Source organism: Antechinus flavipes, chromosome 2 (assembly GCF_016432865.1).
Source record: "Antechinus flavipes isolate AdamAnt ecotype Samford, QLD, Australia chromosome 2, AdamAnt_v2, whole genome shotgun sequence".
NCBI lineage: Eukaryota > Metazoa > Chordata > Mammalia > Dasyuromorphia > Dasyuridae > Antechinus > Antechinus flavipes.
Window position 1 is genome coordinate 597,058,658 of NC_067399.1, and position 27,732 is coordinate 597,086,389.

Sequence of the window (27,732 nt, forward strand, 5' to 3'; positions counted from 1 at the left end):
ACTGTTTGAGGATGTATTCTGATGGAAGTGGACCTCTTTGATAAAGAGAGCCTTAATTGATCAAAGATGGACAGAAGCAGCTACACCTAGAGAAAGAACACTGGAAATGAATATCAACTGCTTGCATTTATGTTTTCCCTCCCAGGTTATTTATACCTTCTGAATTCAATTCTCCCTGTGCAACAAGAAAACTGTTTGGTTCTGCACACATATATTGTATCTAGGATATACTGCAACCCATTCAACATGTAAAGGACTCTTGCCATCTGGGGGGAAGGGGTGGAGGGAGGGAGGGGAAAAATCGGAACAGAAATGAATGCAAGGGATAATGCTGTAAAAAATTACCCTGGCATGCGTTCTATCAATAAAAAATTATTAAAAAAAATAAAAATAAGATTCTTCTTTTGTCTCGACAAATCCACTAATAAAAAACCATTTTCTATGAAAAAAAAAAAAAAAGGAATTATGTCCAGTAGGATCTGTGCTTTATGAGACTTAGGAAAATTCTAAGAGGCAGAGATAAAAAGGAAACATATTCCGGGTGAGAAGAGCCTCCACAGATGCACAGAAATCAGAGATATGGGATAGAATGTAGTGGGAAGAAATGGCAAGTTGGAGAGTTTGGCTGATTCATGGAGACTGTGGAGAATAATGTTTAATACTGGAGAAGCAAAGTAAAGACACAGTCAATTCTGTGCTTTAGGAATATCTCCCTTAGCTGACTTTGTGTAGGATATGGGATTGGACAGAATCTACCTTTAACCTGAGATAGGAAGAATAAACAGGATGTTACTGAATAATTCAGAAGGTAGTAAAGGCCTAAACTAGGATAATGGCCTTGATGGGGAGATAAGGACAGGTCTAAGAGATTAAGAAGACAGAATAAACAAGAAATGGCAACTGATGGGATAAGTTGGATAAAGAAGAATGAAGAGTCTAGAATGATTATAAGGTTATGAAACTACATGATTAGAGACTGGCAATGTCCTTGAGAAAAAAAGGTAAGTTTTGAAGAGGAATGGTCTAAAAAGAGAAAGGAAGATAATAACTTCTGTTTTGGAAATATTGGGTTTGTGATATCTGTGGTTCATCTAATATGAAATGTTAAATAAGCAGTTTGGGATTAGAGTTCTGGAGTCATCTGAAAAGGGATGCTAACTGAATCTATGGATGCTGATGAAATCATTGGAAGTACTCACTGAAAAATGGACCTACGGCAGAGACTTGGGTACACCCACAGTGAAGATATATTGTGGATGCCAAAAACAAATGATATTGAAAAGGAATTGTGAAACAGGCAAAAGGGATCAAAAGAAAACTGTATCATGAAAACCCAGAGTATCCAGGAAGAGAGAGAGCAGTCAACAGTGATAAATAAAACAGAAAGGTAAGAAAGTCCTAGGAAAAGGTATATTGTCAAACAGACTATGTGTTTTCTAGGTTCTATGTTTTTGTTTATGCTGCTCATTATGACTGATATTCCCTCTCCTATCCCCATCCTCCTGTCTTCCTATTGATGTTCTAAGTTTAACCTCTCCATCTCTTCCTATCTATAATGCACCCACACAAGTCCAATTCCAATTCCACAACAAACTAACAAGTATTCAAAAAGTCATCAAAATAACTCTGTGTTGGACCCCTGCTATTGATGGATAAAAGGGCAAAAAAGAAAAAAAAAGCAGCTGCTCTCAAGGAACTCATATTGTTCTGAAAAAGAACAAGATTACTATATAATAGAGACCATACCTGAGATATCCTATCCATAGAAAGTGTTTTTAAATGCTGGTGGCTAGGACTACAACCAAGAATCACCCGAGTGATTCAGGAGAAAAAAGGTAGCTATAGGGGAAATGAAATGGAGGACTTTCAAGTATTCCTAATGAAAGAACCAGAATTGAACAGAGAATCTGACTTTCAAATACAAGATGCAAAAAAAGCATAAAAAGGTAAATGGTAAAGAATCAAAATGGTTAAATTGTTTATATTCATACAAGGGAAAATGACATTTATAACTCCTAAAAACTTTATCATTATTAGGGCAACTAGGAAAAATATGTACATAGACAGAAGAGAAAGATATGAGTTGAATGTGATTTATGATTATCTGTAAAGGGCTGAAATTCTGAATAGGTGCACTGGAATCAGACAACAGAGCACTTAAGGCTAATTACCTATTGGACAATACTCTGTTAGCATATGCTTGGAAAAATGGCCCTTTCCACTATTCTGTGCTGGCTTGATCTTTTGGTGTATACAGATAATTGTAGGAGGGATTAGGGGGTAGAGTACTTTGGCGGTAGAAGAAGAGAAGGGGGAGATCAATCAGTTGAAAGCGAGTGCGATCCCCTTCACTTCTCCCCCTAAAGACCAAGGACTTTTGCTTATTCTGACTCTGGCTGATCCTGAGGTTAACAGGGAGCTAACTCAGACTTCACAATTATCTAAAAAAAAAAAATAATAAGAGATGAGGAAGAAGAATACATTGGGTAAAGGGCAAAGGGAGCGGTAGAATAGGATAAATTATTTGTCATAAAAAAGGCCTGAAATATTTTAAAGTGTGTGTGGGGGGGGAAATGAGGGAAGTAGGGAAGGGGACACATGAACCTTACTCTCATAGGAAAGTAGAAAAGAAAAGGGAGGTGACAGAAGGGAGGGTAAGTTTGGAGAAGGTAAAATCAAAAGCGAAACAGTTTTGAGAATGGATGGGGTAAAAGGAGAGAGAAAGTACAACAAACAGGGAGATATATAGGATGGAGGGAAATATGTAATTGGGAATCACTATTTTGAAAAAAAATTTTTTTACAGTAAGTTTTTCTGAACACTTCATTTCTCAAACTAATAGAAAACTGAGTCAAATATATAAAAATAAGACTATTCTTCAAATGATAAATGGTAAAAGAATATGAACAGGCAATTTTCAGAGAAAGTAATTAAAGCTATCTATAGTCATGAAAAAAATGCTCTAAAAGACTAGTGATGAGATAAATGCAAATTAAAACAACTCTGAGCTGCTACCTCATATGTTAGATTGGCTAACATGACAGAAAAGGAAGATGGCAAATGTTGGATGTAATGTGGGAAAATTAAAACATTAATATATGGCACGGGTCCTCAAACTACAGCCCACAGGCCAGATGCGGCCCGCCGGATCATGGCAAAATCAGACTGGAAGTGACATTCGACCTAAACTCACGTTAGCAACGCACACTTCCGGCACTGGGCTGAGGCGGTGGAGACAGAGTGTGAGGCAATACGAGGTGAGGCGAGTTGCCAGGCTGGGGTGTGTGGTGTGGGGAAGGGAGAGAGATGCAGAAGATGGAGAACTGACGGCCCGCGGCCTTGTACAGTAACAGCAGCCACCACAACAGACAGGCGCAAGGGGGATGTACAATGCATGCTGCGCATGTCACAGACGCTGCAGGGGGAATTCATTGCAGCAGTGAAGGTTGGAAGTGGGAGCGCAAAGAGCAGGAGAGAGAGTACGGGAAACGGAGGCATCACAACGCAGAGGCAGCTTGGAGGAAGTTGCACATTGCAATCTGTATGTCTCTGTGTGGGCAAAGTTATTGCTGGTATATTGTTTTTGTAGCACCATATATATGCATGTATGTATTTTACTAATAGCAATTTGGAATCCCTAGGAAATAATGATGTCAAGAAAAAGAAAAATTGACTCAGAGTGTAGGATATTCAAAGAGCAGTGGACTTATGATTACTTTTTCATACAGTACAAGGAAAGAGCTGTATGTCTGATATGCCAGAATATAGTGTCTGTGTTCAAAGAATATAATTTGTGTCAACACTATGAAACTCAACATAAAGATAAATATGATTGGTTGGAGAAGAAAAGATAAAATATTAAAACTGAAAAATATATTGACAACTCAGCAAAATACTTTTGTGAAGCAGAAGCAGCTAAATATTTCATCACTGCGAACAAGTTTTCAAGTTGCCAAGCTAATAGCACGCACTGGCAGACCATTGAGGGAGAATTTGTTAAAGAATGCCTTCTTTCTGTTGTCAAAGAGATGTGTCCAGGGAAGGCCGACTTATTTAGTACAGTGAGTCTTTCAGGAAATACAATTACACGGAGGATTGAAGAAATGGGAGACAATCTGCATCAGCATTTGCAAAACTCCATAAAAAAAATTTCATATTTTTCCTTGGCACTTGATGAAAGCAATGATGTTCGTGATTCTGTACAACTTCTAATTTTTATTCGTGGGACGAATGATTATTTTGAAGTCATAGAAGAGCTTGCTGCATTACAAAGCATCAAAGGAACAATTACAGGAGAGGATATCTATGAAAAGGTTTGCCAAACTATGAATGGTTTGGAGCTGGACTGGGCTAAACTAGCCAGCATGACAACTGATGGTGCTCCTAGCATGGTGGGGTCTAAGAAAGGAATAATTGCTCACATTAACCAAGAGATGGACAAACATAACCATTCTCATCCAATAGCCATACACTGCCTCATCCACCAACAAGCACTGTGCAGTAAATTACTGAAGTGGGACTATGTTATGAAAATTGTGGTATCTTGTTTTAACTTCATTAAAGCTAATGCACTAAATCACAGACAATTTCAGGAATTTCTGTCTGAGCTAAATGTTGAGAATGAAGATGTTCTATATCACACCAAAGTCCACTGGCTGAGTTGAGGGAGAGTTTTGAAACATTTCTATGACATAGTTCCACAGATTACAACTTTTCTGCTTTCAAAAAACAAAGAAGTACCAGAGCTCAATGATGCAGAATGGAAATGGCACCTTGCCTTTCTGACAGATGTAACAGAGCTACTCAACAATTTCAATATGCAACTTCAAGGAAATGGGGAAGCTCATCTGTGATATGCAATCACATGTCAAATCATTTGAAGTAAAATTAGTCCTCCTCATCAAACAAGTGAAGGAGGAAAACTTCTGCCATCTCCCCACAACTCAAAATCTGTTAGCAGAAAAACCACTGATTGCATTTCCAAACAAAACATGTGTGGATTCACTGGAAAAATTGCAAAAGGAGTTCCAATTTAGATTTAAAGAGCTTCATCTCCATGAACAGGACATACAGCTTTTCCCTAAATCATTTTCTATTGACATTGAAAATGTGGGTATAATTTTCTAAATGGAACTGGCTGAACTGCAGAATTGTGACTCTGAAAGACACATTCAAATCAAGCAGCCTTCATAATTTCTATGCATCTCTCCCCTCTGAGACATATCCTCATCTAAGGAACCATGCACTCAAAATGGCAATCATCTTTGGCAGCACTTATGTCTGTGAACAGACTTTTTCTAGAATGAAACATTTGAAATCTCCAACCAGATCAAGACTAACGGATGCACACTTGCATCACTTGCTACGACTAGCAGTGACAAATATGGAACCAGACATTGACCATCTCATTAGCCAAAAGTAGGCCCATAGTTCCCATTAAAATACTGCTAAGTTTGTTGATTTAACTTTACTTCATTTTAAATATCGTATTTGTTCCCGTTTTGTTTCTTCACTTCAAAATAAAGATACATGCAACATGCATAGGAATTTGTTCATAGTTTTTGTTTTTACTATAGTCCGACCCTCCAACAGTCTGAGGGACAGTGAACTGGCCCCCTATTTAAAAAGTTTGAGGACCCCTGACGTATGGGGTAGCTAGATGGTGCAATGAATAGAGCACCAGGCCTGAAATCAAGTGGAACTGAATTCAAATCTGTTAAGTCATTTAACCTCAATTGCCTCACCAAACGATGTAAAAACCTATTGATGAATTAATCAATCTGGAAGGCAATTTGGAAATATGCCTAAAGGGTTATAAAAACATCCTTTGACCATATAATACCACTATTTGATCTGTATCCCAAAGAGATTAAAAAAAAAAGGGAAAAAATACCTATGTTTATAAAAAAAATTTTTATACATGCTTTTGGTAGTGGCAAAGAATTGGAAAATGAGAGGATATCCACTAATTGGGGAATGGTTGAATAAGTTGTCATATATGATTGTGATAGAATACTATTGTGTTTTAAGAAATAACGAGGAAGGATTCTGGGAATATGGCAGACCACGTTGGTAAATTTCAAGCCCTCCAGATTACCATGAATAGAACAAATTTGAGCCTCAGGGTAAACACAGATTGATGAAAAAGCAAGAAGACTTGAGGCAAAACAGGGTTTCTCTAGGTCTAAAATGAGAAGACATGGGGCCATCATGATTAACCTGTGTGAAGTACAAACACCTCACACTACCTCCCTGGAAACACCAAATGCTGGGACTAGCTGGATTGGGCTGGAACTGCAGCAGGAACCATAGAAACTTTCACCTCCCAGACTATTTGTGGAGTCAGGGTCTGAGTCCAGGAAGACTGAGTGAACCTTGTCTGATTAGGAATGACAGTCCCAGCTGTGTAGCAGAGAAGCGGCCCTGGGAAAGAAGGAACCACCACACCCATAAGTACAGAAGCACTGGGGCAGGGATGCTGCACTTGCTAGAGGGCAGATCTCTCAATTTGGGGTTCCAAGTCTGAGGGAAGAAGAACTGAAATGAACTTTAAGGCACCATCCCATGCCACAATTAGAGATGCTTATAATAATACCTCTTATTTTTTAAAAAAATGAACCAGAAAAGAAGAACCTCACCCTAGAAACTTACTATGGGAACAGAGGTGATCAGGGTTCATCTTCAGAGGACACTGAAATTTTAAAAAGATTTTATTTAAATTCTATTTAAAAATCAAATGAGACACATTTAGGAAAAACTAAAAATAAATAAATGAAAACCATTCAAGAAAAACAAGATTATGAAAAAAAGTTAACCAACTTTTAGAAAAAGAAATACAGAATTTCAAAGATGAAAATAACTCTTTGAAAATTAGAATTGAATAAGAGGAAGCCAGCAAAGGTATGAGAAACCAAGAAATAACAAAAGATTATAAAGAATTTTTCTTTTTGTAAAGAATACAAAAATAGAACAGAATGTGAAACATCTTATAAGAAAAAAACAACAAATCTGGAGAACAGATCAAAAAGAGAAAATGTAAGAATAAGTGAACTGCTCGAAAGCTGTGACCAAAAAACAAACCCTGACACAATAATACAAGAAATAATTTAATAAAATTGTCCTGGAGTGATAGAACATGAGGGGAAAGTAGAAATAGAAAAAATCCACCAATCATCCCTCAAGGAGATCCTTTGTAGAAAACAAATAGGAATGGTATTGTCAAATTTCTAAACCTTGCAATTAAAGAGAAAACTTTGCAAGAAATGAGATAAAAAACAATTCAAATATGCTGGAATTACAATTTAAGTTGTACAGGACTGAGCAGCAACCACAATAAAGGACTGCAAGTTCTGGAATCATATATACTGGCAATCAAAAGAACTAGGACTGTGACCAAAAATATCATATCCAGCAAAAATATATGTGATACTGAATGAGGAAAAGTGGATATTCAAGAACAGATTTTTAGGGTTTTTATTAATCAAACTTGAACTTAATTATTTAACACATAAGAGCCAATATCAAAGATCAATTTCAAGGAACTCAACATGGTTTTTTTTTCACATGGGAAATGTATACCATATATTTAAGATTGACATCAACAATAAGATAGCTCGAAAGAAAGATTGGGGCAGAATTAAGGAAAAAAAATAGTACTCATGTTATACAAATGAGGTGCAAAGGAAGAATATATACAGAGGCATTGGGAGAGGGGGAAAGAGGGCTTGTAATTTTGAAAAACTACTCACACTGGAAATGGGTTAAATGGGCAACACTACATATAGTCCATGAAGGATATAGCACCCTCCAAAAATCTATAAAGTAATAGGGATAAGAGATTGCAGACAGGAAAGCAAAGGGTAAGGAAAGAAGACAAGGGAGAGAGCCAAGGTGGGAAGGAAGGCAAATTAAGAAGTATAATTAAAGCAAAGAATTAGCAGGGATAGGAAAGATATGTGTGTGTGTAGGTGGGGGAAAGGGAGCAGTGTACATTTGTGTGTGTGTGTGTGTGTGTGTGTGTGTGTGTGTGTGTGTGTATCCTTTCCTAAATATAACTTATTTGGGATAAGGGAATAGATGAAAGGGAAGGAAAAGAATAAAGTAAAAAAAAAAAAAAAGTATGCAGCAGAGAACAAAAGAACAATTTACAAGGAAGTAAAGATGAACACATATATAATTTCTTTTACACACACACACACACACACACACACACACACTTTCTTGAACTGCAATGGAATATAAAAACAATTTATATATAGTTTGAATCCTCCCTTATGTTCTGTTGGGCACATGACAATGTTCTTTTTTTGTTTTTTGTTTTGTTTTGTATTCCTTTTCTTATTGTTTTCTTATATATATATTTAAAATAAAATGTAAAAAAGAAAAAGAAAAAAAAAAAAAAGATGAGCAGGATGCTCTCAGAACATGGAAAAATGTACATGAACTGATGCAAAATGAAATGAGAAGAACCAGAAGAACATTTTACACAGTAACAGCAATATTGCATGACAATCTACTATGGAAAACTTAACTATTTTCAACAATACAATGATCCAAGATAATTCTGTAGGACTTATGATGAAAAATACTGTTTATCTCCAGAGAAAGAGCTGGTATAGCCTGAATACAGATCAAAGATATTTTTTATTTTATTTTATTTTGCATGTGTTGTTTTTTTTTTGTCTGTGTTTTCTTTAATAGAATGACTTATATGGAAATGTATTTTGCTGGACTACATATGTATGTCAAACTGCTTGACTTCTCAATGGGGAGGGAAAGAGGGAAGGAAAAAATTTGGAATTCAAAATTTGAAGGAAAAAAGAATGTTAAAACTGCTTTTACATGTAACTGGGAAAAATAAAATACTAAATACTAAATACAAAAAAATGCTAGTGATTCTCAGTGCCAAGCACGGTGCTTTGCATATAGCAGACATTTATGAAATGTTCTTGAACTTAATTATACATGTCTATTCAGATAAAATGTAAGTTTTTTGATTCATTTTCTCTGTATTTACAATGCACATTTCTGGCACATATTAAGTGCTTATTGAGTGTCTGAATAAAGTGATATAAAATAAGAGCTGACGGAACTCTCAGTATATATGTGAAAGAGCACAGTATCTCAAAGTATTAGTGATTTCTGCTAAAATAATTAAATATTTGAAAATTATACTAGTAAAATCAGTCAACACACATAAGCATAAGGAAAAAAAAGCATAAGAAAGCAGATTTAGTAAATTCTGGATCATGTGTAGGAAAAGAGTAAAAGATGGAAGATTTTGCTAATATTAACTCCATATATCAGTTTGATTTTTCCACTGGAACTCCATTTTTCTTACATGAAGTGAAAATTCCAAAACTGAATAAAAATTCTAGTAAATTGAAAAAAAAAAAATCAGACTGAAAACTTTAGTTGACTACAAGCTAGGTGGTTTAAAAAATCTGAAGTGATTGTTTTAAAAAAGTTAATGCAATTTTAGGTTGCAAAAATAAGTTATCACCCAGTTGAAAAAAAGAACAGCAGTTCCATTGCAGTTAGTGCTCAAGAAAACCACCCAAAGCTGTATATTCAGATCTGGATGCTAGACCTTGATAAGATTAATGATGATAAGCTGAAGTACTTCCAGAGAAAAATGATGAGCATAGTATGAGTATTCAAAACCATGGGTTTTTTTCCATGAGAAACAAATGAAAGAACTACAGATGAAAGTTTAACACATTGGAAAGAACAGAACTAATGTATTTAAACATCAAGGGCTGTTATTTGGAAGGTAGATTCAACCTGCATTGCAAGACTCAAGAAAGTATATTAGGAAGACGACTAATAGGCACAAGTAACAGGGAGAAGAATTTAACCTTAATAAAAACAATGAACAGCAACTTGAGAATAATCAAAAATGAAATGGTTTACTTCACAGTGAATTTTCTACCACAGGATGTAGTCAAAGACTTAACTATTGTCCACTATTCATGTATGAATAGAAGGCTACTTGGTAGAAGGCTGGTCTTTAATTAGTCATTAAAAACATTTTTACAAGTTAGTGAACAATAAAGTTCCCATCTAACGTTTCTTCACCCAAATTTATCTTCCAACCAAAAATCAGCTCTTCTGCCTTTATCACTTACTGATGGCACCACAATTCTTTGAGTCAACCACATAGTAAACTTTAGTAAACTCCTGTTATATACTCTTTCAATTAATTAGCTGCAAAGTCATATTGATTTGGCCTCCAAAATAATTCTTACTTCTCTGTTCCCTTCCCATTCCCATTACTACTACCCTAATTTAGTCTCTCGCTCCAGATATTGCAAGAAGCCCCTTTATTCTCTGCTTCCAGTTTCTCCTAGAAACAATTCATTTTATACAGTACTACTTAGATTAATGTTTCTAAGGAACAATTATGGCCCAAACCCGAATCCTCCATTAAAAACTCTTTCATGATTCTTTATGATGTAATAAAATATGATTGAATTAATAAGGAGAGCACTCCAAGGCTCTTCTCAACTCAAATCACAACCTCTTGTTCTAGTTTCATTTCTTCCAACCAATGACCTGGATTACACAAAGTTTCTTCAGTAGTTTCAGTGATTCTATGTCCTGAGCAATTACTCTAAAGCAGGAATGATTCCCTTCCCTATTTCAGTAAAAATGCTACACACCATTTAAGGTAAAGCTTGGAAAGTTTGATCTCTTAACTGATTATACTCTCTTATGTCTCGAAACCTTAAATGAGTTTTTGGCCCTGATAAAGTAATCATCATATTACAACTTATGCGGAGGTTATCTGAATACTTCCCCTTATCTACAAATGCAAATTCATTTTTATCCCAAGCCCCAGAAGATCTCTCTTTCCCCAATATTTCTTGTGTATTATGCTAATAATTACTATAAAAATCTTCCCTTATAACATCACTGAAAGCAATTATGTATGTATCTTTATCTCACCAATGCCAAATGTGACAGGCACTTAATAAATATTTGTTGAATACTAAATTATCCAGAATAAACCTATGATATGAATAGGTCAGTTAAAATCCGTATTTTGCAGAGGAGGAAAGTGGTGCTTAGTGATCTTAAATGATGTATTCAAAGTAACAGTTTTAAGTAGGAAAATCAGGATTCAAATACAGGTCTCAGATTACTGTATTTTCCAGTTAGCCACAATGCTTCTTCTAGAAGCAAGAGTAAGCTTTTGGGAACAAGATTTTTGTACCTAACTATATAGATATAATCATAACTAAAGTGCCTAAGCCAAGTTCCCTATATACATAAAATAAATAGTTGTTAAATTAATTCAAGTTTTCATCATTTAGCAAAAGTTACTTAATCTTTCAACATTACAAACATTTGAACTTGAAACCATAGTTCAATTTTTAACCAAAAATTTTAATGATAAAAGTTGAAATGCTATATAGGATTTACAATTAAAGTAAGGGAACCTTCAATTTATTCATAAAAACGATTACACAATATTATATGTGGTTAAAATCTCAATGCCCCTAATGTATTTGCAAATATTATCAAATTGAAGAAGACCGGGGTTTTCATAAAAAGTGACATTTTCCAAAACTTTTATTTGCTTGAATCTTTCTTTTTCCTTTTCATAGGATTAAGCTTGTAAATGGCAAAACTGTTCAGTAAGAACACCAAAATGCTAACTCTGAAGCATTTGGCTTTAGGTAGCTAAACAAATTAGCCATCAAAATGCCAACTGGGAAGCATTTATAGTCTACATTTAATGTACTCATAAATTAAGTCTCTCAGGCTCTTCTGATTTTTGTGTTACTGCAAAGAGTATTTTCTACCAACTTTTTTGAAAGCTATGAATTTGTTGTACATTAGACTTGCTACTAAAAAGAAATCTATTTCACAAAGTCACAGCATTTTGGAGTTGGATGAGACCTCAATAAACTAATCATATCTAATGTCCACCTTCCCCAAAAATGCAATCTATATACTGGGTTGGTTTTGCTGAACTGTTTTGCTATTGTTTTTAACCTCTGGTTAAAGAACAAGTTTCATAGGTAGAATGATGAATACGTTTAGAAATTAAAATGAATAAAAGTAAAAGACATGTTTCAATAAAGAGTAATTTTTTTAATTTAGAAAATCTTTTGAAATCTGTAGTTAGTAAAAATGAACAGAATTTCAAAGTGCAAATCCCAACTTTGATCTAAAAACTTTACTTTTTAAAAATAATACCAATATTAAATCATGTTCCAAACAGGTAATTTAAATCTATATGCACACCAAGCACTGTCTTGCTATCATCTTACTGTCATTATGCATTTTCTCAATCAATAGTAATAGTACATTTTTATAAGAACAGTCCAGGATTTTACATATTAAGAGTTCTCAGACTTAAAAATGCTAAGTATTACAGCTAGCATTTCATCAAATGCTCTCTATAAAATGAAGTTAATACTAGAAGTTTTGCTCACTATTTTCAAATGCCTACTTGGAGTTGTCATACATTCATAAACCCATCAAAAACTATACTATTACACATTAGTGATGTCATGGTTTCGGCATATAAAGTATTTCAATTCACTTAAGATTATGAAATCCAATCACAGATGGCATTTGAAGCTTTGAAGAAACATGTTATTGCTGACATTTTCAGAACCAGATCTAATTAATAACCCAGATTCATTTTTCATCTCTAATTTTGACACTTATTAATATCTCAAAGAATGGTTTCTGCTTATAACAAATATTGGAAAGATCTCCAAATATTAAAGTAGTTGATTCATTTTACTTTTGCAAATAACATAAAGGAGAATAAAAATACCTACAGCTTTATTCAAGGTATGAAGTTTTTAAAAATCATAGATTTCTCTACTTAAAATTATATGCTATTTGTTGAGATGACTGTATTTGAAAATAAATTCTAAAATTAATGATTTCTCTAGAAAGTTACATCAAATAGTGTAGTTTAAAGTACCTCTTTAAGGGTGATAGATTGCTTTCTCTCCCACCTTAATGGGTAGAAACTAATAATTGGGAAAAAAGTGAAAAAAAAACAAGGAAATACAAAGGGTCCAGAGAAGGGTAACTAGGATGGTGAAGGGATTTGAGTCTAAGACATTTTAGAATCATTTGGAGGAAATGAAGAAAAGAAAGAGGATAATATAAAAGTTATATGACAGTATGTGAAAGTGCTTAATGAGGAAAAGATATTAGACTTATTCAGACTTGGTTCAGACCAAGAGGGCTAAATCAAGAGCAAAGGGTGAGAGAGTTACAAAGAAGGAAATGCCAGTCAGAAAAACCTTCCCAATAATTAGAGCCAAAAAGAGAATGCATGAGTAGAGTGACCTGTCTTCAGAGGTGGTACTTTCTCCTCTTCTACCTAGTGTCTTTAAGCAGAGACTAGATGATTTTGTCTAAGGATTGAACCAGATGTTCACTGACATAGGCATCTTTCAACACAAATCCTGTGGCTCTGCAAACTGAATCTTCCTAAATATATTCTCTTGCTCAAAACCCTTCAATAGCCTTCCAACACCTAAATCTTCAAATATGGAATTCTGGTCCCTCTTAAGAATGTTCAGTGAGAAATGCATGTCCCAACAAAACTGTAAACTTTACTTCCTGGTGTAGTACAAAGCTCACTAAAAGCATAACGAGATCTGATATCGTGGGTTCAACAATTTAGAGCTGAAAGACATGCTGAGAGGACATCTAGCACAATTTCCTCATTTTATAAAGGCCCATAAAAGGATGTCACACATGTTGTAAACAGATCTGGAATTTGAAAAAGGGTCCCCCTCTGACTCCAAATCCACTGATATGAATTTGAGAAAATTCTAATTTCTTTTAGTCTCAGTTTCCTTATTGATAAAAGAGTCCTGAATTGCACATTACCTCTAAAGTCCCAGTAGTGAATTTCTCTGATCAATTCTCTAATTCATTCCTATATAGGTTCATTAATCACCCATACTCTTAGCTTTTCCTCTCTATCTCCCCTTATTCTTTTAACATTTAACCTTTTCATTATAGCAGGAAATCTCTTAATCTGCCTAACTATAATAGCAAATCTTTATTACAAATCTGACTGCTGCTTTATAACACTTTAAAATGTATTCTTGAAGTCATTTTAAATCTGTTCTTTGTAATTATTGTTAACATGAATGCACTATGGGTCCTATTTTCCAAATAAGATTTCAAGCTTCATAAAGTCTAGGATCATGTCTTATATTTTTCTGAGTCTCACCTTCCCTATAATCCTCCATGTCTTACATACAGATATATCAGATGCCAATAGCAGTACTTGATACATATCCCAATGAGATTAAAGAAAAGGTTAAAGGAATCGTATGTACAAAAATATTTATAACAACTCTATAGCGGCAAAGAATTGAAAATTGAAGGGATACCATCAAAGGGGATGAATGATGGAACACTATTATGCTATAAGATTATGATGAGCAGAGTGGAGGCAAAATTGAAGAAGAGAGGCATCAAGCCAACTAGCCAGCATTCTCTCAACATTTCCATCCAAACAACTTTAAAATAACTCTCCAAGTCAAATTTTGGAGCAGCAGAGCCAACAAATGATCAGGGTGTGCCACTTTTCTAGTTTAAGATAATTTAAAAGGTTGGCAGGAGATGTCTGGTCCAGATTACACTCAGTAGGAGCACCAGTGGTGGATCCAATGATGGATCTGAGGGGCACCTGAGACAGCACCAGCAACAGTAGCTTAGGGTGCTCTCACACTAGAGACAGTAATGGAGTCAGACAACAGAATATGGGGGACCCTTTGCTAGCACCTGAGACAGCACCAGCAACAGTAGCTTAGGGTGCTCTCACACTAGAGACAGTAATGGAGTCAGACAACAGAATATGGGGGACCCTTTGCTAGCACTAATTGGCTGCTCTGTTGCCCATACACAGTTCTGGATAACAGTTCCAGGACAAAGAGGAGCATTTACGATCAGTCCCAAAGGAGGGGGACCACTAGGGCCAAAAAGAGCACTCGTACTTGTAGTTGCAGAGAAACAAAAGCCCCTTTCTTTACCCTTCTGGATAAAGACCAATGAAGATCAGGAGAACACTAACCACACTATCTCGGAAACACTAAAAACTTGAAGATCCCTAGAACTATCTCTGAAATCAGAAGTATAAAAAAAAACTAAAGCTTAGAATAGTACCTCTCTATTGCCAGTTGAACAGAGACCAAAACTTTAACATGAAGTTCAAAATCAAGAAAAAAACTGGAGGATTCTGGGAAGATGATGGAATAGGTCAATAAATAGTCCCTCTACAAACAAACAGAACAAATTTGCAGCCTCATGGCAAACAAAGACTAATGAAGATTTGGGATAGAACAGGAGTTCTCCAGGAATCCAAAAAGATCCTAAAAAAGACTCCAGGTCCAATACAGATGCAGTGCAAACACATCCAGACTTACTCCACAGAAATACCAAGTGGGGACCCTTGGTGCTAACTGGGTTTGGCTGGAGCATCTGTAGGAAGCACAGAAACATTTACTTCTTAGACAGCAATTGGAGTTGGGGGTCTGAATTGGGAAGACTGAGGGAGCCTCAGCTGATCAGAAATGCCAGGCCCAGCTGTGCTGCACAGAATAGCCCTGAGTAAGAAAGAACCAGCACACCTGGTGAGTACAGAGGGAATGGGAAAAGATGGAACAAAAGGTTTTGCAATTGTCAATGCTGAAAAATTACCCATGCATATAACTTGTAAATAAAAAGCTGTAATTAAAAAAAAAGTTATGCAGTATGGAAATATTATTGTTATGTCTTTACATTTTAATATTTTGTTTTTAACAAGTAGGTAGAAATATAGCTATAATATATTTACATGTGATGTAAAAGTTTAAAGCATTAAATGATATTGCCTTTCCCATTCACCATTTGAATGAATCAGAAACTTTGTTATTCAATAAAAGATTCTATTAAATAGGAGGGACAAACAAAATATTAAACTTTTCCCCTCCTTCCCCCAGATGGCAGGTTGACCAATACATGTTAAGTATGTTAAAGTTTAAGTTAAATACAATATATATATATATATACATATCCATACAATTATTTTGCTGCACAAGCAGAATCGGACTTTGAAATAAGGTAAAATTAACCTGAGAAGGAAATAAAAAATGCAAGTGGATAAAAACAAGAGGGATTAGAAATGCTATGTAGTGGTTCACACTCATTTCCCAGAATTCTTTCACTGGGTATAGCTGGTTCTATTCATTATTGAACGAATGGAACTGATTTGGTTCATTTCATTTAAGAAGAGGGTCATGTCCATCAGAATTGATCATCATATAGTATTGTTGTTGAAGTATATAATGAACTCCTGGTCCTACTCATTTAACTCAGCATCAGTTCATGTAAGTCTCTCCAGGCCTTTCTGAAATCATTCTGCTGGTCATTTCTTACAGAACAATAATATTCCATAATATTCATATACTACAATTTATGCAGCCATTCTCCAACTGATGGGCATCCACTTAGTTTCCAGTTTCTAGCCACTACAAAGAGGGCTGCCACAAACATTCTTGCACATACAGGTCCCTTTCCCTTCAAAAAAAAGGATTTTCATTGAATTCCCAGGCTTTCAGGATTTTGTTGCAAAAAGACTTGAACTTAATAGAAATTTTACATAAAAATTCAAGAGAACATAAGTTATATCAAAGACTAATTATTACAAAGAATTCAATAAAGACAAATTGTTTTATTTTTTATATGTGGAAATGTAAACTGTATATCTAAGATTGTTATTTGTGAATGGGTAGCTTGAAAGAAAGACTGGGGTGGAGGTAAGTAAGATGTGATTCTAAAAAGCAAAGCTCTATAGGAAAAAGTAAAAAGAACAAGTATTTCATACAAATGAGGTAAAAGAGGAAGAACTGACATTGAGGAATTAAATGGGGAAGAAGAGTTGGAGTTCTACAGCATTACTCTCATTGGGAATGAGTTAGAGACAGAACAACATATATATTTAGATGGGTATAAAAGTTTTCTAAAATTCAGATAGAAATAAGAGGGCAAGGAAGAAATGTTAGGGGAGAGAACAAGGAAAGAATTTTTCAAGGAGGGAGAGTTAAGTAATAGAAGAGCAAGACAGGAGGTAGAAGAAAAGTAGAGGAGCCAGGATGGATAGGAATAGTCGGTGAGAAAGATAGTGAAGAAAATAACAAATACTATAGCTTAGAATCTGAATTGGATGAATTCGCCCATAAAATGGAGAGTAGATTAAAAATCTGAACTCAACAATATGCAACAAGACCACTTTCCAATCAACACAGTATATCATAAGATCTGTCACTGTGGTTACAATAAAGAAATTTCTTCTTAATTACTAATTTAAAATATCTCCAAATGACATGATACTATGATATTAACAAGATGTTAAAAAATAGTTCTCTTGACTACTTTCCTCTATTTGCAAATGATATTTTCTTTTAAAATATAATCATAAGCTTGGTGATACTGCCACCAACTGTTAAAAATATGAATCACAGTGAAGTTTTGTTAAGAGAAAAACAAAAGGTATGTTTTTTAAGACAGTCTTTTCCTAAGCCTTCAAAGTCATTTAAGATGCTAAGTATTCTTTTTACCTATACAGAAACAAAATAACTATTTAAGAGGTTTTGAAGTTTCTATACAGAATCCATAATCAATTTACATATCAAAATCATCACATGATACGAGAACTAAATTAGTTTTAATATGAATTTCTAACTTTATATTTTAAGTATTTCCTTTATTTCTAAGCAATTTCTTCTCTTTTCAATATAAAACCCCAAAGAACTTTTAGAAAAGAACTCACAAGGCGATGAAGGAAGAAGAGAGAACCTGAAAGTTAATTTTTAAAAAATGAATGTAAAAAAATTTTGTTGGCATGTAACTGAGGAAAAAAAATTAAAATTAGCCACACAAAAAAATGAAAGCACATAATTCTGCAAACAACAGTCTAATAAATAGTGCTACGCTTTGGTTTTAATGTGCTACTATGAAATATCAAGAGAAACACAGACATTATACATAATACACAGGTGTGTTAATTCAAAATAATAGCAATTAGGCTACTAGAACAAGACAATTAATTATTGATTATTTTGATAAATGGCTAACAAAATACATGCATAAAAACAAAAGGCTTAAGATTTCTCTTATTCTTACAAAATTTGAAATCCTATACCTTAAGATAATAAAATGTAGTGCTATGCGACACACAAGCAGTTAAGGAACAAAAGCCTGGCACTGTATTTTATGAGCCAGCATTCGATTTTTGGGGACCCTAGATGAAAAGTTCTTCTTGTCCAATTTCTCCATTTAAATATTAAAAATAGCATCGCTAAACCTTACACTTTGAGAAATTTCGTATAAGATGATGTTTGTCATATAAGCAACCAAATAATATGTATTCATATAGTTCATTTTGAATAGACTTAGTTATACAATAATAACTAATATTTATAATAAAATGCCTGAATATATATACATATATATCATTTGATCGTCACAACCCTGCATAACAGAAATATATTATCTTAGTTGATCCTCATAACAATCTTGTGAAGTAGGTGCCATTTTACAACTAAGACTGAATGAAGTTAAGTGATTTGCCCGAGGCCACATCTCTAGTAAATATCACTGGGCAGATCTGAGGCCTGGTCTTCCCGATTCCAAGTCCTAAGTCATCTCTTCTCTGCTTTTAAGCATGTACCTCCACATACATTGTCTAAATACATTTAAAATTACCAACAGAATCAAAGCATAAGGAAAAAATGAATTAACTTGAAAGCTGAGTTTCTAATCAATTTATTTTAGTGATCCATAGCAACATTTGACATTAAAAGTAGGTCTAAAGGTATTTTACCGTCTTAACAGAACTCCTTTGTTTTTCTTCCCAAACACCACTGCTCAATTCCATCGTGCAATGAACATTTGTTTCTCTTTCATAGGATCCCAAAATCAATAACCTGCAATAAAAAAATGAAAAAAAAAAAAAAGGCACTGAGTTATTAGAACAAACATGCTCATTTTTACATTATCTTTCACCTAGCCATAAACTACTCAACACAGTGACAACAATTTTACTCTTAATTTCCAATGTAGGTACACAGAAAATAAAATTCAAATCAAGTTCTTGCTGCACCCTCTAGTGGAAGATATACAACCAAAACTAGGCAAAGTTCTTACTTCAAATCATGTACTTATAAGGAAGCTTAATTGGATCAAAATATGTTATCTACTTTTATAGCTAAGGCAGCGACTCCAATTATGCTGAGTCAATCAATTAGTCATTGATTCAATAAACATGCACTTATTAGGTGACTACTATGTTTAAAGAAGCTACTGTAACAGACATTGAACATATTTACAAAGGCAAAAGTTAAATAGGTCTACTTTTCCTGGAGTACTGGGAGATTATTTTTTTCTCACTTAAAAAAATTTAAAGCAATCAAAATTGAATTTTTTTTGGGGGGGGGGGCATAGGATTAAAATTCTTCATGAAAACTGTATGTGAGATTAGTACTGTCTAGTAGAATCTTTTATCATTTAAATATTCCTTTTTGCTCTATTTTCACACAGAAATCACAGCAGCATGTATACTGTGAAGAACTAAATACTTAAATTTTTATGTCATTCAGGGATACTGTGTTTCCTTCATATAAACTAGAATGTCTGCACTGAAAAGGTAACACAATGTAATAATTACAATGTTTTTTGGCATTAAAGGAAATAAAAGTATGGAAAATGAAAAAAAAAAAAAAAAACAGCTAATCTCCTAATAACTTCTATGCTATCTTTGACATCATATGGGATTTCATCACAAGATCCAAGAATTAATCAGAGTAATATGATTTCTATATTTAGTCTTATACTTAGTCTTTGTGATTATTTTGCTACTACACAAACAGCTTGAGGAAATAAAACATACTAAAGAAGTAAGAGAGCATTAGAAATTAAAAAAAACAAAACTATTTTTGTGATATACCTAAATGCTAAAATAGATCAATGTAATTGAACGAAATGAGACATAATACTTAAAAATCACAAGTAGTCTGTGAAATTAAGTGCTTCAGGTTTTAACAATATAATATGATCAACATAGTGGCTGTTTTTTTTAATATGTCCACAATAGTCACCATTTTCCATCTAAATACAAAATATCAAGGATTGTCCAACCTCCTTTTCTTTTTATTCACTCAGCTGGGCTCTGCTGCTTCTCTCTGGTAAAAAATAGTTAATAGTTAACTATCAAATGAACTACACAATGCAATTTTCTATACATCAGCCAGCTAGAGAAATCATGAAATTATTTTAGCTAATGAAGAATTCAAATTAACTTCTAATATAAAAAAGAAACACTCCTATAAAAATTTCTGTAAAGTTTATTTTACTTTAGGAAAATTAAATAAAACAAAGCCTTGGGGGGAGAATGTATCTAATTCCCGACAATCCTTTAAGCCTCAATTTAAATAAATGTCAGCTCCTTGGTGAAACCTTCACTGATTCCCAGACAAAAGTCAATTCCATATGATAAATACGTTATTAAGTACTTACTATGTGTATCAAGCATTGCTGACACTAAACAAGAACTACAATAAGTCTATGTCTTCAAAGAGCTCACATTTTATAGAGGGATAAATAAACATAAAAATAAACAAACTAAATTAAAAGCAATTTCAGGAGGGAAGAATATGGTAACAATTGGGCAGGGGAGGTGGGATAGAGAGGCCTAATTTTAGGAAATGGAAGTTGAACATAAACTTAAAATGGAGGCTAGAGATTCCTATAGACATTATATGATGAGAACATTCCAGAGGTAGGATCAGTCTATGCATATTCAAGAAGAGATAAGACAGAGGGACATACATAGGTAAGTTAGCCAAGATGACTGGAATAAAGAGTAAAGGTAAAATGGGAAATCCCGTGAACTAATAATAAATTGGAATAAGATCATTAAAGGCTTTAAATGCTAAAGGGAAGAGCTTGTTTTACCCTTGACTCTCTGTCTTCTTAGGCAATGTGGTAAAATTGATGAACCCCCTTCTCACTTTAACAACATACCAAATTTCAATAAGAAGTTAGTAAAAAATACAGATACATTTTTTCTCCTATACTTACATAATTATTCACAAATCCCTTATCCAGGGACTCCAAGTTAAGAATCTCTGTGCTAAAGGTAATAAAGAGCAACTGACTTCCTGAATAGGGAAATACAGGCAGACCCATTTTTAGGAATATCAGTTTTTCAGCTATGTGGAAGATGTATCAAAAAAGGGAAGAGGACTGGAAGAAAAGAGACCAATTAGAAGGCTACGTAAGTGAAAAGAAAGGGACAGATACAAGCTGAACAAAAAAGATTTGGCAGCGAGCTGGAGTCAAGAAAGTAAACAGCAAAAGAAAAGTTAAGAAAGATTCTGAGGTTCTTAGTTGGCTGATTAGACCAATAGTGGTACTTATTAAACTATGGGGAACTTAAGAGGAGGAGTTCTTCGGGGAATAAAATTGTAAGTTCTATTTTAGACACAACTTTTAGAAGCCTATGGAATATCTAGTTTGATGTGACTAATAGGTGATCGAGTATGTGAGAGGAAAGACCCAGGCTACATTCGAAGGTTTAAGAGTCATTTACATAAAGATGAAATCTGTACCTCTGAAAGATGATGAGATCACCTGGAATGTGAATGGGTAAGGATGCTACACACAGCCTGGGGGTACATTCAAACATGGGATGGGTCATAGTTGAGGAATTGTCAGTTGGGTATGGGGGAGAATCACAATGGAACAGTATCATGAAAAGGAAGAAAAAATATCCAGAAAAAGAGGTGATTGACAATGTCTAATGCTGTAAAGAGGTGAAGGATTTAAAAAAAAAAAAAAAAAAAAAAAGGCTTTTGATGTTTATAATTAAGAGATCATTGGTAAGAGCAATTTCAGTCAAATGGTGGGGTAGAAGGTCATACTGTAAAGGGACCTCTGATGTTATCTAAGTCAATCAGTACCATACAGGTTCAGGAAACCTTCTCTACAATATCCCTAGCAAGTAATTCCCCAATCTTCACTTAAACACTTCTGGCAAGGGGAAAAAAAAAAAAACCCATCACCTCCTGAGTCAGGCCATTCCCACTTTAACAGCTGTTGGGAAATAGCATGATATTGGGTTTGGAGACAGGAGGACCTGGTTTCAAATTCCATGATATTTTATTATTACCTATAGAACCTTGGACAAGTCTCTGGGCCTCAGTTCCCTCCTTAGCAAAATGACTAGGTGAAAATCAAAGCAAAAAAAGATGAAAGCAAAATGACTCCTGAATTCCTTTTCTATTCTCAACCTATGATCCTAAGGTCAGCTGCACTCATTGTCGTATTCCTCCTCCTGCTCCTGGCTGCCCTACACTTTTTTTTTAAAAATTTTCCAAATATATGCAAAAATAGTCCTCAACAGTCACCCTTGCAAAATCTTTTGTTCTGGATTTTTCTCCCTTCTTGTCCTTCCCCCATCCACTAGACAATAAGCAATTCAATATAGGCTAAATGTGCAATTCTTCTAAAAAAATCTCCATATTCATCATGTTACTCAAGAAAAATCAGATTAAATGGGGAAAAAACTAGAAAAAACAACAAGCAAACCTCAACACAAACACAATAATGTGAAAATGCTATGCTTTGATCCACATTCAGTCTCCAGAGTTCTCTCTCTCTCTGGATTCAGATGGCTCTCTTTAAAGTTTACTGGAATTCACCTGAGTCACTCCATTGTAGAAAAGAGCCACGCTCATCAGAATTGATCATCATATAATCTTGCTATTCTTTGTATAACATTCTCCTGGTTCTACTCACTTCATTTAGCATCTGTTCATGAAAGTCTCTCCAGGCCTTTCTGAAATCAGCCCGCTGATTGTTTCTTATAGAACTTAGTTATTTCCCATCTGATAATTACATAAGCTTGCCTACACTTGTTTCAAATGTGCCAAGTAAAATGTCTTTCCTCTCAATACGTTTCAATTTACCATGTCTTTTTTCAGAACAACACGGAATTTTGCTTATTTTTTTTTTGCATACCTCCAAAATATTTTGTTCTGTGCTTTGCATTTAAAACATGAATAAAGCCTGAGTTAACAAAAATATATATATATATAGATCATTGAATTGTATAAAGCTATACCAACCTAGCATATGGCATGAAGCATGTAAAGAGTACAATGATACACTGATTAGAAGGGCTCTTGGATAGTGGAACTCTGGCAATAAGCCTGTGAAATACAGGTTAAAACTTGGGTAGAGACATATGAGCTTATGAGAAAACTCAGTGCAAGGACATGATAAGGCAGCTTAATAACATACATTGAGCATATCATGGAGGGAAGGCAATATAAAGAATGGAGGAAATATACACACATGTATGTATACATATGTAATTTATATGTTTGTGTGTATGTATTGGTATAGCTTTATTTTTATGAATACGACATTACCTTACTGAGGAAAGATTCTGATGGATTTTTTTTTAACTGTTATTATTTATTGTATCACTTTATATATGTATTTTGAAGCAGACGCTGATTCAGTTCATTTCTGATAATCATACAGTTTCTTGAAATGCATCTTGTACACTGTTATGGGTCAGAAGCCTGAACTTGAAATAAGGATTCTTACAAGGTGCTAAGTCAGTGGAATTGATGAGACAATGGTTATCTAGTTTATCATGGTGATTAATAGTTCTCTAAGTTCAGTATGACTGAATTAATCTTACAACAAATAATGGTTTCCTAGTGATATAATGATTGGTTTATAATTAGAATAGAGCATATAAGCCAGGGGGAAACTTGGAGAAATTCAATTCCATCTTTCATCAGGCTCCTGGTGGCTGGCCTGGCCTCCTGCATTTTCTCCATTGAAACCAAATCCTCTCTGAAGGCCAGGAGAAAAATAGCTGAGCACCAGACAAAGGCGATAATAAAGACTTTTGGACTTTAACACCTGGCTATTCTTGTGGTGATTAATCTACTGAAAAGAATGCCCCAAAGACCACCAGAAAACCAAAAAAAAAAAAACATTATAATACATGTATCATGAGCCTATATATATAACTAACAAAACATATCAATTCTTCCTCACTAATGTAATATCTCCTTGTGTTTTCCCCTTCCATTTTTCTTTCTACCACCCTATCACAGGTTCCTAGCAACTAATTCCTAATTCCTAGAATCTTCTAATTTAACTCTCTTCTTCCAGGTTCTATTCTACATCTAATTTATCCTAAACATCTACTGCCAGATGATTTTTCTCCCTATCTGATCATATGATTTCACTAGTCAAACTTTTTCTTGATTTCCCAAAGTCTACTGAATTAACTCTACATTCAAATGATCCCAAATAATCTCTCCAAAGCAAACTTACTACCTTCAGCTAGACTGATAAATTGTTTCAAAGGAACCCCATGTATTCCTGTTGTTTCTAAATCTTTACTTATCCCATTTTTCACCTTATGCAATAACATTCTCTTTCTATATTCACATTCTACTTAACCTTCAAGACCTAGTTCAAATCTAATCTTTTCCTTGATCATACAATTCAATGATCTATCTCTCCTATAAGCACCTTATGGAAATGCGATTTGAACAACTCTTTTGGCACTAAGTCTTTTATACTTCTATTAAGCTTTTGCTTCACATATATTTTATCTTGTATGAAATAGATTTTAAGTTCTTTATAAGTAACTAATATGTCTTGTGTCAGTGAAGCAGATGCTCAATGACTATTTAAGGAATGAATTGTCAATTGGGGAAGGGGTATCCTACCACGTAAAGCCTTGCATCAATATAGTAAAATACAATAAACAGTTATTAGATGCCTATTATGTAACAGACACTGAATCTATAGTACATAAATTTTATTCAAAACATTCAAGTTTAATTTTATAGTGTGATATTGAAATATTCCAAGGGAGATAATGACCTCATTAGAATTCTTACTTAAAAAAATTTTTTTTACAGCTAATTTTTAGAAGTATATTAAGGTTCATACAAACTGCAAGCCAACATCACACTGAGAACAGTTACATTTGTAGGCATGGTATTTAAAAATTCTGTACCCTAAGTCCTTTTATTAGGTCTAGCATGCAGCAGGTGTTTACAGAAGATATTGTTGATTGATTCTTGCTCAATATTAGAAGAATGCAAACTGCAGTCCATCATTAGTCAAGTGCAACAGAAAAACAACCAAGTGACTTATAAACAATATTATATTGAAACATCACATAAGAGGAAATTAACAAATTAGGCTGATAAAATTTCAAACTGGGAACTTCAGAAAGCAGTTGTCAATCAAAATCAGCATGGTTATTTGAGAAACATTTGACTGTACCCTTGAAAAAATTTTAAAGGGCTGGAAAAAACATAGCTGGTATAATTAATCTGCAAGTACAAATAAACCAGACCCACAGTCCTAGACAGGATTTTGAGATGATAACTAAGGTATATCGAAATGTATGCATTTATATTATCTTTAAAGGGAAGATTTAGAAGATTATAAAATATCTTAAAACTTTTCTAGGTAATCTATACCAGGGGTCAAATGTCCAGGGCCTAAACCAGATTCAAATGTAATTGGGAAATATTTAACAAAACTAATAAAAATGCATTAAAATATGTTAATTTGCGGTTTTCTAAATCAGTATGTGGTCCATTGGGATCTGTTTCAACTTAAGTTTGAAACCACTGGTCTTGAATTTTTGAACAATTTTTGAACAACCTGCACTGATACATTCTCTTTTCTAACTTTTGTTTCTTGTTGACCTAATAAACTGATGGTCTAGCTATACTCTATAGCAAGGATCTTCAAACTACGGCCTGCAGACCAGATGCAGCAGCTGAAGACGTTTATCCCCTTCACCCAGTGTGGTATTCTCTTCTTTTGTATAATATGATCGTTCTCTGGGAGCAGGTTTCTTGGGGAGGTGTTTCTGGAGGCAGCCTTAGTTTCAGTTCAAAGTAATAATCAGCTCAAATGCAGCCAGCTGATAAAATCCAAACGTTTTTCTCCTTCCAAGTCTTGTCTCTTTCCTTGGACCCAGTTAGCTTTCTTAGAGGCCTATCTTCCTTGGTTCCAAGAGCTCTTGCAGCTTGTCTTTTAGCTCTTTCCAAATGTCTCCAGCCAGCACAAACGTGGAATGTGGAATATAGAATGACTCTGTCTCCGCCTCCGAGAGTGGGCTTCTGTGTCTGGCCCTGAGAGCTTCTTGCTTATATGCTGTACACTGAGTACACACCAATCATTATATCACTGGGAAACCATTATTTGTTGTAGGATTAAATCAATTCTAAACTAGATTTAAACACTGTCTCCTCAATTCCACTTAGTACCTTGTTTCAAGTTCTGGCCCGTAACATCTTCTTGTAGGATCAGATCAATCATACTGAACCATGCTAAATTAGATAATTATTGTCTCTATCAATTCTAATGACTTAATACTTTGTAAGGATTCCAACAACCCAGGGCTATGAATTTTCTTTATTTAAAGGCCCACAAAACAAAGTCCAGCCCTCCAACAGTCTGAAGGATAGTGAACTGGCCTCCTATTTAAAAAGTTTGAGGACCCCTACTATAGCTTACTCAGGAATGAAGAAACCTTTTCTAATCTAATAAGACCCTAAGACGCTTCAAATCAAAACTGTCCATGACTAAAATCAACTTCTTACTAATTCTAATACTGGAGAAAAAAATCAAATCCTCATCATCAGCTATATATTTTATACTATATGCATCCCAAGAATACGAAAAAAGTTAATCATTTAACAAATAAGTTACCAGTTACTTGGGTCTTTTCAAAATACATACATTTAAAAATAAAGATATGAAATTTCAGAAACAAAAAAAGTATAAGCGCTTATCTCTAAATGTTATATATAACCAATATTCAACCAGCTAAGGCTGCATAATAAGAGTATTAAAATTGAAGATGGAATTCCATCACAGACAATTCCTGGCTGTGTCAACCTTGGACAAGTCACTTCAGCTCTCTCCATATCAGTTTCCCAATCTGCACAATGTGATAATGAAAGCATCTATACTTCAGTGAGGTTGTGACAATAAAATAAGAATATATGTTGTATATATGTAAAGCATTTTGAAACTTTAAAACATTATGTAAGTAATAGAAGTGGCAATAGTGGTAACAACAACAGCAGCAGTAGTATGTATCATTATATATTTGTTTTAAAATTGCCCTTTGGGAATCCTGAAGAAAGAAGAAATTAAGGAGGCATAGAATTATCAATGCTAGCTAGTATGATTAACTTGGTTATCTCTTTGGACATGCTAACTTACAAAACAAAGGAAAAAAAGTTCTTATTTCTCTTTAAGGTATTAAGAAATAGATTAAGTTATCTTTCATAAGGATGTTTATTTTAAAAGATAATTTCAGAGAAAAGTGATGATAAAAAAGGATCCTATTCTTCCTTCATAGACAGCAGATATAAGTATCAAAAGTAGTCATTGATAAAAATAAGGTAGTAACTATTAAACAGTGCTGTTTCTAAAAAGTGTATATATTTAGATTTACTGTCACAGAAATCTTTCTTGAATCAGAAGCTTCTCTGTGGCTGTGTGATCAATTTGCTAGATTAAAAATAAATACAAAGGTAAAAATAAAAAAAATTTGAATTAAAAATATGTGAAGAACAATAGAAAACAACTTTTTAACCTACAAAAACAAGTTGTTCACTCCAAAAAAGTAGAGAATGG

The 27,732-nt window shown here is 34.2% G+C and overlaps 1 protein-coding gene across 2 annotated transcripts in view; it reads right to left on the reverse strand.

Annotated features, from left to right (window-relative positions):
• PDZD8 (PDZ domain containing 8) overlaps positions 1-27,732 on the reverse strand; it is a 93,182-nt gene that overhangs the window by 26,399 nt on the left and 39,051 nt on the right. For both annotated transcript variants that reach the window (XM_051981515.1, XM_051981514.1), the window contains exon 3: positions 18,854-18,956. In XM_051981515.1, the coding sequence (XP_051837475.1) occupies positions 18,854-18,956 (103 nt within the window). The remainder of the gene's footprint in view (positions 1-18,853; positions 18,957-27,732) is intronic.